This window comes from Lissotriton vulgaris, chromosome 7 (genome assembly GCF_964263255.1).
Source record: "Lissotriton vulgaris chromosome 7, aLisVul1.2, whole genome shotgun sequence".
NCBI classification, from domain to species: domain Eukaryota; kingdom Metazoa; phylum Chordata; class Amphibia; order Caudata; family Salamandridae; genus Lissotriton; species Lissotriton vulgaris.
Window position 1 is genome coordinate 1,649,249,247 of NC_141695.1, and position 12,939 is coordinate 1,649,262,185.

General features: G+C 40.9%; 1 protein-coding gene across 1 annotated transcript in view; it reads right to left on the minus strand.

Annotated features, from left to right (window-relative positions):
* Positions 1-12,939, minus strand: part of APCDD1L (APC down-regulated 1 like) — a 192,927-nt gene that overhangs the window by 17,172 nt on the left and 162,816 nt on the right. The window contains exons 2-3 of the mRNA XM_086932631.1: positions 11,491-11,665; positions 220-748 (exon numbers count right to left, since the gene is read on the minus strand). Of these exons, the coding sequence (XP_086788757.1) occupies positions 220-748; positions 11,491-11,665 (704 nt within the window). The remainder of the gene's footprint in view (positions 1-219; positions 749-11,490; positions 11,666-12,939) is intronic.

The window sequence follows — 12,939 nt, forward strand, 5'->3', positions numbered from 1 at the left end:
CCAGTAAATTGCCTGTTAATTAAATTGCTTTTTTGAAACAACTGCTAACTATCCCTGCTTTGTAAAATATATAAAAGCACCTCCCGCTGTTTTCAGTCGACCCTCTCTAAAAACCAGGACATGCGCAAAATTTCCTGAAATCTGCCTGGACAGCTGGTGAAAAATCGGGACCGCCCTGGCAAATCCGGAAAGCTTGGTCACTGTAATTGGATTGCTTACCATGGCACTCTGCAGGGGCCGTTGATAGCCCGTTGGACGGTAGTGGACCCTGTCACGCTTCTCGGTATGAATGTCCCCCAGAAACAGCTCTGCCACCAGCGTCTCCTGCTTCTGGTGGTATTGCTTCTCCAGCCGGACCAGGCTGAGCTCGTGCATGGAGAAGCCTAGGGCAGCCGTGCAGTCCCGCTCCGCTTTGGCGCTGAGGAGCTCATAAAGTGTCCCTGGGGTCCAGGGCCGGCCCACGGGCACCGCCCCGGCACAAGTCTCATTTAGTAAAGCCGCAACCTCTTTCATCGCCCTCTGGCTGTGGAAGACGATGCCCACTTTCTGCAGGTGGTAGTCCGCCTCCGTCGCCCCTCTTGTGATCCAGGAGGCCTGGCGCAAGCGGATCTTTCCCTTGATCACCAGGGAGTAGGACGGATCCCGACAGCGCCGGTCGGAGTAGTAGAACTGGTAGGCCTTAAAGAAGCGATTGGGATAAAAGGTGTAAAATCTGGTGAGGAACTCCGGCCCAGGGCGGACTTCACACCTGCAACAGAGAAAAAACAGGGACCCATGAGCACCCTCTTCAGTGCGGTTAGTTTACTGACAACTTTTTCAGTGTGTAATTCCTTAAAAATGAACTATATTCCAGTCTGTCTTAAAACAATTAATCAAAGATTCAGGGAGTAGAGACATTGTAGATCAAAAGTGAGTCTGAGATGGGGGTGGTGGTGCTTTATAAGGGATACTCCCAGTTTCCTTTTTGCCAATTAGCCTTTATTTAACACTTTTGTTTTTTGGCATTTCCAAAATTACAACAGAGCAGTACTGTATAAACACTGAGTCCGTTTCCTATGATTACAGATATTAGAAATGCAGTACTGAATAAACACTGAATCAGTTACTTAGATTTAAAATTATTAGCCCACACGGTACCAGCAGGAGCAAACAAACACCTGCCAAGAATGGGGTTCTGTTCTCTCTTTTAGGAGCACTAAATGCCATAAGATAATAATAATTATACACATTTAAAATATTAACAAAAACGGTGTCCAATATAAACAACTGTGCTCTTGCTTGTCTAGGGTTTATTACAGAATGCAAGAATGACATCAATTGCAAAGAAGTCGGGGGAGCGGGGAGGGCAATCTATTCTTATCTACATCAGCACCAGGATCCACTCACCGCCTACGGACTGAACCCCACAGTCAACCCCTCCTCAGTGTCAGCAGTAGCCCCATCTCCAGGGGACTCCCATTCACCAACTACTTCCCTACAGAGATGTGCAATAGGTCTGGGATGAGCACCCCTAGCTTCTCCCTCTGAAGTGCCCTTTCCCCTGCCTGTGCCCAGCGAACAACGTCAGACACCCATGGCTCCTCGCTAGGTCCCCTGGGTGATTTCCAGACCATGGCCATACCTCGCTTGGCCAGAGCCAGGGCCAAGTCCACAAATCTGCTCCCCACCTTCTTGGAGCCCGGCCTACAGAAGAGACCCAGTAAACATACAGCAGATGTATCAGTGAGTGACCTAGACAGGGTCTTATTAAGATGCAAAATTACCTATCCCTAGAATCCTGCAAGCCCAGGACAACCCCAGGTCATATGGCCAAAATCAATGACTTTTGTTGTGCAGTGAGAGCAACCTCTAAACTCCCCACTATAAATTGTCTGGATCCTGTGAGGAGTGAGATATGACCTATGGGTGTAATTAAATTGAATGTGTTTACGACATGTGTTGCGAGAAACCTCCTGTGAATACGCAAACATTCTCCCCGATTCAGTGTCCGTCATGTCCCTTCCCAAATCGGCAGACCAACGAGTCTGGAGGGCATCAAAAGGTTTATTTACCATCCCATTTAGAGCCTTTTAGAACCATGAGGCCAAATGGGGTCCCGATCCCAGGGCCAGAAGTAACTGAAGGGCCGCAAGTGTTGTAGATTCTACTCCTGCCTCACCCCACAAATCCTGTATGACACCAGTAAGGGTTTCATACGTAATTAACTTTCCCACTGGCAGGCCCTATTTTTCCACCAGTGTTCTAAAGGGAATTAGAACATTAGTTTGAACAGTCTCCTAGGGTCACCAACCCTGCCTCCATCAAGGGGTCCATCTGTCTTGAACTAAAGAAAGTCAATGGATCGCCATGAGGGAGGTCCACCAATGGGAGCTCAGGGGCATAAGAGGACACTGTGCTGGTACGTCACAGCCTGTGTCACCAGAAATTCAGGCCAGTAGACAAAAGGATACCCAGGCAGGGAATCTGGAGTGCTGGACATAACAGCTTTGCCAACAGGAGTCCCTGGTTGGGTTAATTGCCCAACAGTCCTAGTTCCGCTAAGCCCACACCATTAAGCCACCTTGTGATCCACCTGAAACTGAGCTGCAAGAAAGTATAAACCAAAGTCTGGTACTCCCAGGCCACCCTCAAGTGGGTGGCGGCTAAGGGCAGCTAATGCAACCCTCAGGCATCTGTCATCCCAAATCAGTTCATGAAGGAGTATGTCAAGTCCCTGGAACCAGGAAACCAGGATTTTAACTGGGAGATTTACAAAAAAGTAGAGCAGTCTCGGGAGCATGATCATTTTGGAAAGTGCAATACATGCCCTGGTTGGTAGCTTGATTGTGTGCCACTTAGCATTTTAGAGAGGAGGCAGCACCCTCTAGTGGTCAAACATAGACATGATCAGTGTGTATCCTAGGATGGTGGTGCTGCAATGAGCCAGTACTCTCGCCATCTCTCATGCAGAGTTCCAGTCAGACATGCAAGGACAAAAGACAAAAATACCACAAGGGCTTGCCACAGTTTGGGAGGTGTGAAGTAGAGTCGGGGCAGAAATCACAGGTTTGGTCCATCCTGGGAAGAACCGAATGCCAAATTCTGGATCCTAGTTTAGCTACATGCAATATTAGTGAAATGCAAAGTTGAATAATGCAAATAGTCCATGGTTCACAATGTGCAGTCAGATATTTAAAGGTCACGTTAGGGCAGAACACGAAAGCCCTTATTGCAAGTGCCCATTATGATTCTTGGCATTTTTTCCCTTAGAATTACTGTTACAGTGAGTCTCAGTCATTTCAGATGGGGGCAATAATTAGATTTATATATTTTTGAGGCATAACATGCGAGAATCAGACTTTCTGTGCTAATTCCTACATTCAGAGACTTGCACTTGCAGGAAGTGAACTATCCTAACCTTTACATTGACCATCAGAATTAAAGGTCCACTTGCTGAAAAAGATGGACAAGTTGTCCGACAACAAGGATCTGTGGTTCTTGTAATTTAGGGATGCTTTAGAGCACATTTGAACAGGCACCATCAACTTTTCCTGGCTGACGACAATCTTATGACAGCCTTATAACAATCTTAAGCTAAGAAAGACACCCAGATTAATGAAAGGCTCTTTCCTGGCTCAAGATAGTGTCACTGCTTTCCTTACTATATTAGGAAAATGTGTTAAGTCTCTTACAGGAGTGGAGACCCCCTTGTTTCTGAGCACAGTAGGTTTTTCCGGTGGTCTTGTTGCTTTTTGGTATCTATTTATGATTACAATATCTCAAAAGGGCTCCGAAGTATGTTAAAGGAGGCTGCCTGATGCTCCTACATAAATTAAGACATACATACAGAGATGGATGGATGGATGGATGGATGGATGGATGGATGGATGGATGGATGGATGGATGGATGGATGGATGGATGGATGGATGGATGGATGGATGGATGGATGGATGGATGGATGGATGGATGGATGGATGGATGGATGGATGGGTGGATGAATGGATGGATGGATGGATAGATGGATACTTTTCCTGTGTCCATATCCCTCTACAGATCAACTGATGTTCTGTCCCAGAATGTAAACTCCATTGTCCACAAGAGCTGCTCCTGGTACCACAACCCTTTTAGGAAAAGAGGTAACAAATGCAAGTGCTACCTTTGTTCAATTTCTCTCATATTCACTTTGATTTGCCTATTTTCTTCACTGTGATTTATCCCTTTTCAGTGCCAAATAACTGATGCACGGCGCTATCTGCCTGGCTAATAAAAATTAGCAATATAACATGAAGTCATGACAGTACGGTTACCACAGGCATAACACAATAGAGGCACTGTTGTCTATAATTGTACTGCTGTTTCATTACAGTGCCAATCCCACTGCCCCTCTATGACTGATCCTAATGAATCTGTTCAAAAATGACAAAACCAAAATATAATTAAAAAAACGAATAAAAATAACATAACTAGAGTACAACTAATGAAACAAATAAATACAAAGGAAACAGAAAGAGTTTAAATTCATAAAGGAAGAAAGGAAAGTCAATCAAATAAATTGCACCTGTTTTATGAATATTTTTGCATTATTAAACTGTATTGTTTATATATTTGTCTTTTCTTTTTTTGCTGTCCCCTTGCTGCATCGCTGCCCCTTCCTTCTTTCCCCTTCACCTCCTCAATTCTCTTGTCCCTTTAAAACCTAAGTATATGAGCTACTTATTATGTTTATGAGTTTTTTCGGAGGTGTACAGGAAACTGTGCACTCTCTGCCAGCATTCTTTCCTAACACCCTAGAGCACTGCACCAACTCTCCTGCTCCTCCCCAAAACATTATTTACATTTTTCATTATTTTCTTAAACGAATCTGGACAATCATGTAAATATAATAGACTTGTATGACCCTTTTTCGTATTTTGTTTTTCCCTGCTCAATCTATAGAATTTGGGGTATATTATTCACATTATATGAGAAGTACTAAGTGTGAAAGGTTTTATGGACATTATCGTAGGATTTATTTTTAATATGAGCATTTTTAGATGCATTTTCCATGGCAGGTTATATTCATCCATAAATAATAGAATATATGAAAAATCAAAAGGCCATTTTCTTCACTGAGAGCCAATACTTATAAGACTTTGTGTACCCAACTAAAACAAAGACAACTTTTATGTATCAAGAATGGCAGATTTTACCTTCCTGAATAAAATTTGACAATACGGAAATTCCAACATTATTGCTAAATTTCCAGATACAAATTCTGGATTAGGGTAGGTTTAGCGAACGTTCTTGGGTGGATCCAACTGTAAAAGTTAGTAAACACTCACAGATTCATAAGTTTGTTGGTGCTCACTAAAGACCTAATGGTAGTTTGCACCCTGTAACTGCACAGAAATTTACCTGAAGAAGGGGAACTAGTAAGTGGGGTTAATGTTTGGATGGGGATGAGAATATTCCAAAATAGATGGCATAGAAGGGGTCTTTTGCAAGGCAAAACATTATTTCCACTTAAATAAAAAAAAACCAGATTAAGCATAGACAAGTGGGGAGTGTGTGGCTTCCTTGCTGAATAAGATGGCGACTGACGTTTGAGCTCCTCCTCGACATTGATCTTCTTTCAACTAAATAGCCATTTCCGACTGATGCACCTCTGCTTGGGGCATATCTAATGATTCCTCTTGCCTCCTACATTAAAAGGATATCACTGGTGCACTACATGTAGCCTTCATTCTTCCCGGTGCCCTGGCAGTGACTTCCCGGTCTACATAGCAGCCATTTTAGATGCACGCTGCCCGATGTCTTCCTACTCTACTGGTTGACATGCAGCGTTCTCCTTCTGTTTTCGCTTTTACCTGCCTCATCAGTGTGTTACTACATGGAACTTTGATTGGTCTCTGACCTGGTAACTATTGCTCTCCACTTCAACTAAATTCTGCCTTTCTGAACCCAGAGTTGTGGTGGTGATTTTTTTTTTTCTCGTAACAGCCGCCATTTTGTACTTCATTAATCTGGCGCACCATCGACTGCCTGCTGAAAGTTCCATCTAATAGCCATGACATTGTCTCCTAAATGATTTTCCTTTTATTATAAGAAGTCCATGTGCAGGTTGTTTCTGAAGAAATTATGTGCTGAGTTTTCCCAGCCTCCCTCTAGCCTGATGTTTTATGGGAAACCTTCTCTAGGGAGTGTACTTTCTCTAACAACGTCCTCCAGTCATAATGTGCCTTTGCTGGTCATTTGTTGATGGCCTTAAGTTTTCATCTGCATACTAGCTCACGGGATATTTCTACTTTATTACTTTTCAACTTTAAATAGCTACTCAACCAGACGTTCTTCTCACTGTTGTCTCCTCTCATTTTGGTCAACTTTATCTTCCTTTGTATGGGAAGGACTCATACTATTCATTTAATCAAATGGCATGTGATCCTCATACATCTGCTAAAGCTGCTTCTTCTATCACAAAATGTAAAAGAGTGAAAAAAGATCCTCCCTGACCTATCCTGTCCTCTCAAAACGCTGTTTTATACACTATTCTAGATGAAGTGAGAGGTCTAAAACCCTTTATGTGTGCCACCAATGAAAAGCTTAAGCAGTAAGACAATCGAAATGGAGCAGCGTGTTAGTAATCTTCAAGATGTAGCCACTAAAATCTGTACTTTTGAGGAGGAAATCCTAAAACATAAACTTCATACTGAGGACCTTCAAAATAGGAATAGACAGAATAATCTTCGTATATACGGATTAGAGAAAGCAAGGCCATCGAGGGTCCTGACCTTCTTGGATTCTAGGAAAAAATGTGTTCCAGATATTCTTGGTATACCTAATGCTCCTCCCTTTAACATTCAACAAGCACATTGCCTTGGCCGTCCTTATACTCATGCTGCCAAGACATGAGGAATCTTTCTCCTGTTCCTCATATGTGTCTTGTCTTGTCTAGTCACAACATCTTTATTTCTCAAGATCTCTCTAACACAACTAATGTCAGAAGAATCAAGTTTCTGGCCCTCTGACCTTAAATGCGATTATTAAACATCCGCTATGACATTCTTCATCCTTACGTATGCAAAATTACTTATGAGGGCTCCACAAGATCTTTTGTGATCCTGCAATGCTGAAAGCGTTTCTTCAGACTCTTTCTCCTCATACTATGGACACTACTATTCAGCAATACTAGGAATTCTGCTATTTTGCCTTTTATCTCCTCTTTTTTACTTTCTTTAATACATGGCCTCTGTATCTTAATTTATCTTTCATCTCTCTGTCGTAATTCTTGTTCTGTTATTAACTTGTCCCACAATGCGTCTTCATGTCCTTCTCCTATGATCTAGACTTCTTTCCCTGAGCTGCTGCTTCTACCAGATCCTTGTATTTTCTTCTTCCTTTCTCTTCTGTTTTATTTTCTTATTTCAATATGTGAGTGCTTACTGGTTACTTGATATCACTGTGTGTACATTTTATATGTATTTTGTTGTATCTTGTTGTGAAACCATGGTTTGATTTTGTCTCCCCTTTCTTTTTTGAACAGTACCATGGCTTCCATGGTACTGTTCCCCAATATTTGTTCCCCTATATGTTTAACGTTGTCTCATGGAACGTCCGTGGTCTGGGACATCCAGTTAAAAGACAAAAGGTACTTTCTCATTTGTCCAAATGTAACCAGCATATTGCCTTTTTACAGGAAACCCATTGCAAGGATATTAAATTGTTTAAATTGAAACGTCCATCAGTTGGTCAGGTATTTTTCCACAGATGTCAATCGTAAGGGCAGGGCCGGACTGGGAACCAGAACCGGCCCTGGCAAAGTTCTCAGCCGCCCCCCCCCCCCCCCCCCCCTCCGGGAGGAGGGGGAGGTGTGACCGCGCTCTGTGCCAGGGCCGGTTTTCGGCCGTTTTTGTTACAGGGCCGTTTTTGCAGCATAACGGCCCTGTAACAAAAACGGCCCCCAGGGGGCCAAAACCGGCCCCCAACCATGCGGCCCACCGGGGGATTGCCCGGTGCCCGCAACGGCCAGTCCGGGCCTGCGTAAGGGTGGTGTTGCTATCCTATGTCATAAAGTGCTAAAAATATAAATCCTATCTACTGAATGTGACGCTAATGGACAATGGGTATTGGCCACTACTACCATTCATAATAAACGTATTTCTTTATTTAATATGTATGGCCCAGTTAAACCTGATCCTAGCATAGTATCAAAGTAAAACTTCATCATAACATCATAACATTATTATAGCAGGCGATTTCAATCAATGGTTGGATCCCTTTACGATCAGGAAATCTACGTGCAAATTAATTCCCAACAAATCCCATAAGGCCTTCAAACCAGCCATTAGCACTCGATCACGATGTGAAAACTTGCAACCCTGATTTATGTGAATTTACTTTTTTTTCTAATGTTCACCATACCTTCTCAAGAATTGATTATATTTAAGTTACCAAATAGCTGTTACCGTTTTATTTTGGATCATGCCTCTGTTTTATCTTCTTTTGATTTTTCCCTTGGTAAATCCAAAACTGGTTGTTGGAAATTTAACGCTTGTCAGATCATAATTTTATAACAGTAGCTACTGCTTTTATCACAGACTTTTTTCCAAAAAAACAAATTGATTGATACCTCTATTCCTAATAATTGGAATGCTTTTAAGGCTTCCTTTGGGCCTTCACAGTTGCTTTCTCTGCTACAAAGAAAAAGAAACTAAGCTCCCAACACCCTGCTTCGCTTCAGCAAATTAAATAATTGTAACATACTTATGCTTCCCCCAAAACCTCCACTGTTTTACATGAATTAATTACAGCCAATAAAATTGCTACTACTGATGCATGTAATATTCTATTCCAGGTTAGTTCTAAATATCATGACGGTCAAAATAAAGCTGGTAAGATACTAGCTAATTACTTAAAAATTCAATTTGAGCTTAAAAATACTGGACACATTCATAGTGAAAAAAAATTCAAGTCTTCCTCAACCCCCTTCACTTTCTCACATGTCCAAAAATTAGATGCTGATATCACCCTGCTTGAAATTAAAGATGCCATCAAATCCCTAAAGCGAGCTAAGGCACCTAGCCCAGATAATTTTTCTATTAAATTACTTTCCTCATTCTCATCTTTTTTAGCCCCCAAGTAACTAGAACTCTTCAATTATTTTCTTGCAAATTCAAAGACTAGTGGTACATTCATGGACGCCGTAATTGTTCCTATATTTAAGCCTGATAAAGATCACACCGGTTGTAAGAATTACCAACCTATTTCATTAATCAATTATAATTGCAAAATATTTGCTATGATTCTTGCATCTCGTCTAGTAACTGTTATACCTCTCCTTGTCAAACCAGATAAATTTGACTTTATTAAGTGCAGACTTGCTGAAGATAATGCCAGAATGTTCTGTAATATTCTTGTGTTAGCTAAAAAACATAAGGATCCCCTTACAGCCTTATTTCTTGATGCTGAAAAGGCATTTTTGAACACATTATTTGGCATTTCATGTTTACCACTATTTAATAGTTTGGTTTTGGTCCTACATGTATTTCTTTTATAAAACTATTATATTTGGAACCTTGTGCTAGTGTCTTTATTAATGGTCATTTCTCCCCTTATGTTAATTTACATAAAGGTACTAGACAAGGTTGTACCCTCTCCCCTTTACTTTTTATCCTTTGTCTAGAAACCTTCCTTGAGGGCATTCGATGTGACACACTTATTTCTGAATTTGAACACAATTTCCCTGAGATTAAACTTTCGGTGTATGCTGATGATGTTGTTCTTTACATGTCCAATCCCTTATCCTCTTTAGCCCCCTTTTTTACAGGTGATTCAGTTATATTTCGGGACATAAACTTGCAAACAGTGATTTCACTTGGTGCCTGTCCAGAATGAAATACATAGGTGTTTGGTTTTTACCCACTATTTCCTACATTTTCAAACATAATTTTAGTGTTTTAAAACTCAAATTACAAAAGTTACTTTCATCCTGGTCTTTTCTGCATTGATCATCATGGGCTAGATTGGATACTCTTAAACTGATAATTGTAGCACATTTCCTTCATGCACTTTCTATACTACCATTCAAGGTCCCTAATTAATATTGTTCACACATTAATTCCATTTGTACAAAATGTCTTTGTAACAACAAAGGTCCATGCATTGCCATGTCTAAATTAAAACGCCCAAAGAATGAAGGTTGTGTTCTTTTTCCAGACTTTTTCCAGCCTTTAAACTGTAGTGCACTCACAGTTACATTCATTAGTTATCTTTGTATATTTTCTCCTACATTTCACCATTCTTTTTCCTGTCTTCTTCCTACTCCACCCCTACTTTCTTCTTCTATGTTTCTCTCCTGCCTCTTTTCATATAAAAATAGTCTCCTTTCTTAACTCTGTTTTTTTTTTGTTTTTTTCCATACTTTACAAATTGTAGTACCTCTGATTTGTAATTCTTATATTGCCGTGTTAAACGTTATTATGATTGTTCGTGTTCTAAATACCCTCAATAAAACTACTTTAAAAAAGCATACAATAGCAGATTTGCATTCAGAGCAAACATTTTTTGCTAAGCTTTTGTGAATTTGGCTGCAAATTCCTAAATTTCTATTCAACTTAAGAGTTTTTTTTAGAAAGTTTCACAGAGAAAATAGGTATTCTTTCTGGCATTGTCATAGAACTAACACTTATAATTCTATAATATAAGATTGTATCCAGCCACCCTGGTGTCCCAAGGCCACATATAGCATTTTAATCAACAGCCTCTCCTCTTTAGTGTCGCTAAACTCCCCCTCATACAAATTGATATTTTAGGTACTGGAATTCTACCTAAAATACTTCACTGTTCTATTTCTGTTATCTTAAAATGTATTCTTTTTTTGCCCTTTTTTATAGTGCAAACTTGCCCTGAAGGTTTTGGAGTGCTTTACATGAGCATCAGTTACATTACGTGAGGTCATATTTATTGTTATACGTACAGATATATTAAGTGATTAGCACAGAACCAGAGGATGTTGAGTCGGCATTAAGACTCGAACCTGGTTCCCAGTTCGGAAGTCGGTAGCTCTGGCCATAGCACCACATCTTCCTGTGGTTAAGGAGTTCACTTGGACCTAAACTAAGCTCCCCCTAAATGTAAGGTTGGTGATCCTAGGCAGATCGCTTTGGAGCCTATTCACATAGGCATTTTGGAGTGTGAAAAGTAGTACTCTTTTGCATACACTTACATGCTTATTAGCTCTAAACTTATTCAATGGATATTTAAATTTGAATATCTAGATACAGTCAGTACAAATAAAGCTGTGACTTCTTTGCCCTTTTATTAAAAGGCTGGTTGACGTTTCAGAGGCATTTCCCGAAAGGCCTATGAAAGAGTACTCCTCCAGTGCCACCTCCTGCTGCCATAAATGCCTTTGTGAATTGCCCCATATATCTTTCTCTTCCTCATTTCCTTATGATGATTGCAGACAAACAACCAAACTCTACATAGTGCATTATATTATTTACATTCATAGTGAGGGTTAGCAGTTCACTCACCCAGTGGAAATCCAGTGACCGTCCAGTCGGGGAGGGAGTGGCGCTGCTATCCGGGCCCCGTCCTGCAGATGGCGTAGTTGGTACTGACAATGAGGCTCCCAGTGCAGCTTTCCTGTGTTGTGATGCTGCCTCTGACGTACAGGGACTTCCCACAGTTTACTGCCAGATGCAAAGGCTGAAAACGAGACAGATGTGTTGGGTGTTAGAACTCATACATAATGTCACTTGCATTTGCTGCCAAACACACATATATAAAGTGATATTTATTACACATGTAACACCATTTAGTCCTACAAGCTCTGCATACAGTATATAATGACAGGTAGATAACTGTGGTGTAATGCAAAATGTTCCCCCTATCAAGAATGTATTGCATTGTATTGAAGCATTTATACCATGTGTGGCAGGGAAACGCATGCTGACATGAGTAGCACGCAACACCATGTAGGGTGTGCGGATGGAAAGATGTTGGTTTTAATTTGATCCTAGGTGAGAAGTGTTTCCATGTCAAGTCCAGTGCTTAATTTGAGCTGGTGGCACCAGTATTAAAAATGATCTCGCACTTATGACGGTCTGCCACATGGTGGCGCTGTCTGTTAATTTAGAGATTAGCACATCAACAGTTTCTTTTTAATTCAATATACATTAATAATGGCTAATACCTGCTGCCCAAATGATTCTTATAACTTTGGAGGCCTGGAATAGTCTGAATTGTCACACTTGGAGGGTGTGATGTTTAGTAGTTGTGTTCATTCTGTCTTTAGCAGCGCTGGCAGTGGCAATGAGCAGTGCAAGAATTAGTGGCCTCCTGACTAGGGCCCTGGCACTTATTTTTTTACAAACTAAGCACTGGTCGTGTGTGAAAACCACAGAGTTGCGGTTATTATGCTATGGGCCACAGAATGTAGCAGTATGTTGAATGAAGAAGTGTGAGAAACAGATGTGCAGTTTTATAGTTTTAAGTATGCTGTTAGCTTTGAACAGCTCTTCCTTACCCTTTATGGTATTTCACATGATATAGTCTGCTTAGCTGGATACTGCACTGGGTGTCCAGTCTGAGTTTTTATGTAAAGTTGTGGCCCTGAGCTGGCATGGTCGGAGGGAGAGAGAAGTGGAGAGATCTGTTGGGATGGATTTTTTTATTACCATCCCATATCTGAGTGTCTATGTGAGATGTGAAGAAGTGGTCAGATTGTAGAGGTATTTGGTACCTGCAGTAAAAAGACTATACTAAATTCCTCCAAAATTGTCCATTAATGTGTGACAGATCTTTTGATTTATTCCATGCTTGTTTTTTGTGTTTGTATTTTTTTTTGGGCTGCGCAGTACTGGTGATTGACAACTTTCATTGCAGATATGTCTTATGTGATTTCCTAGGAATAAGTTAACATTTGTTGCTTACCAATGTGCATTATGGTTTTAGTAATATTGTAGGCTTAACTATTATAC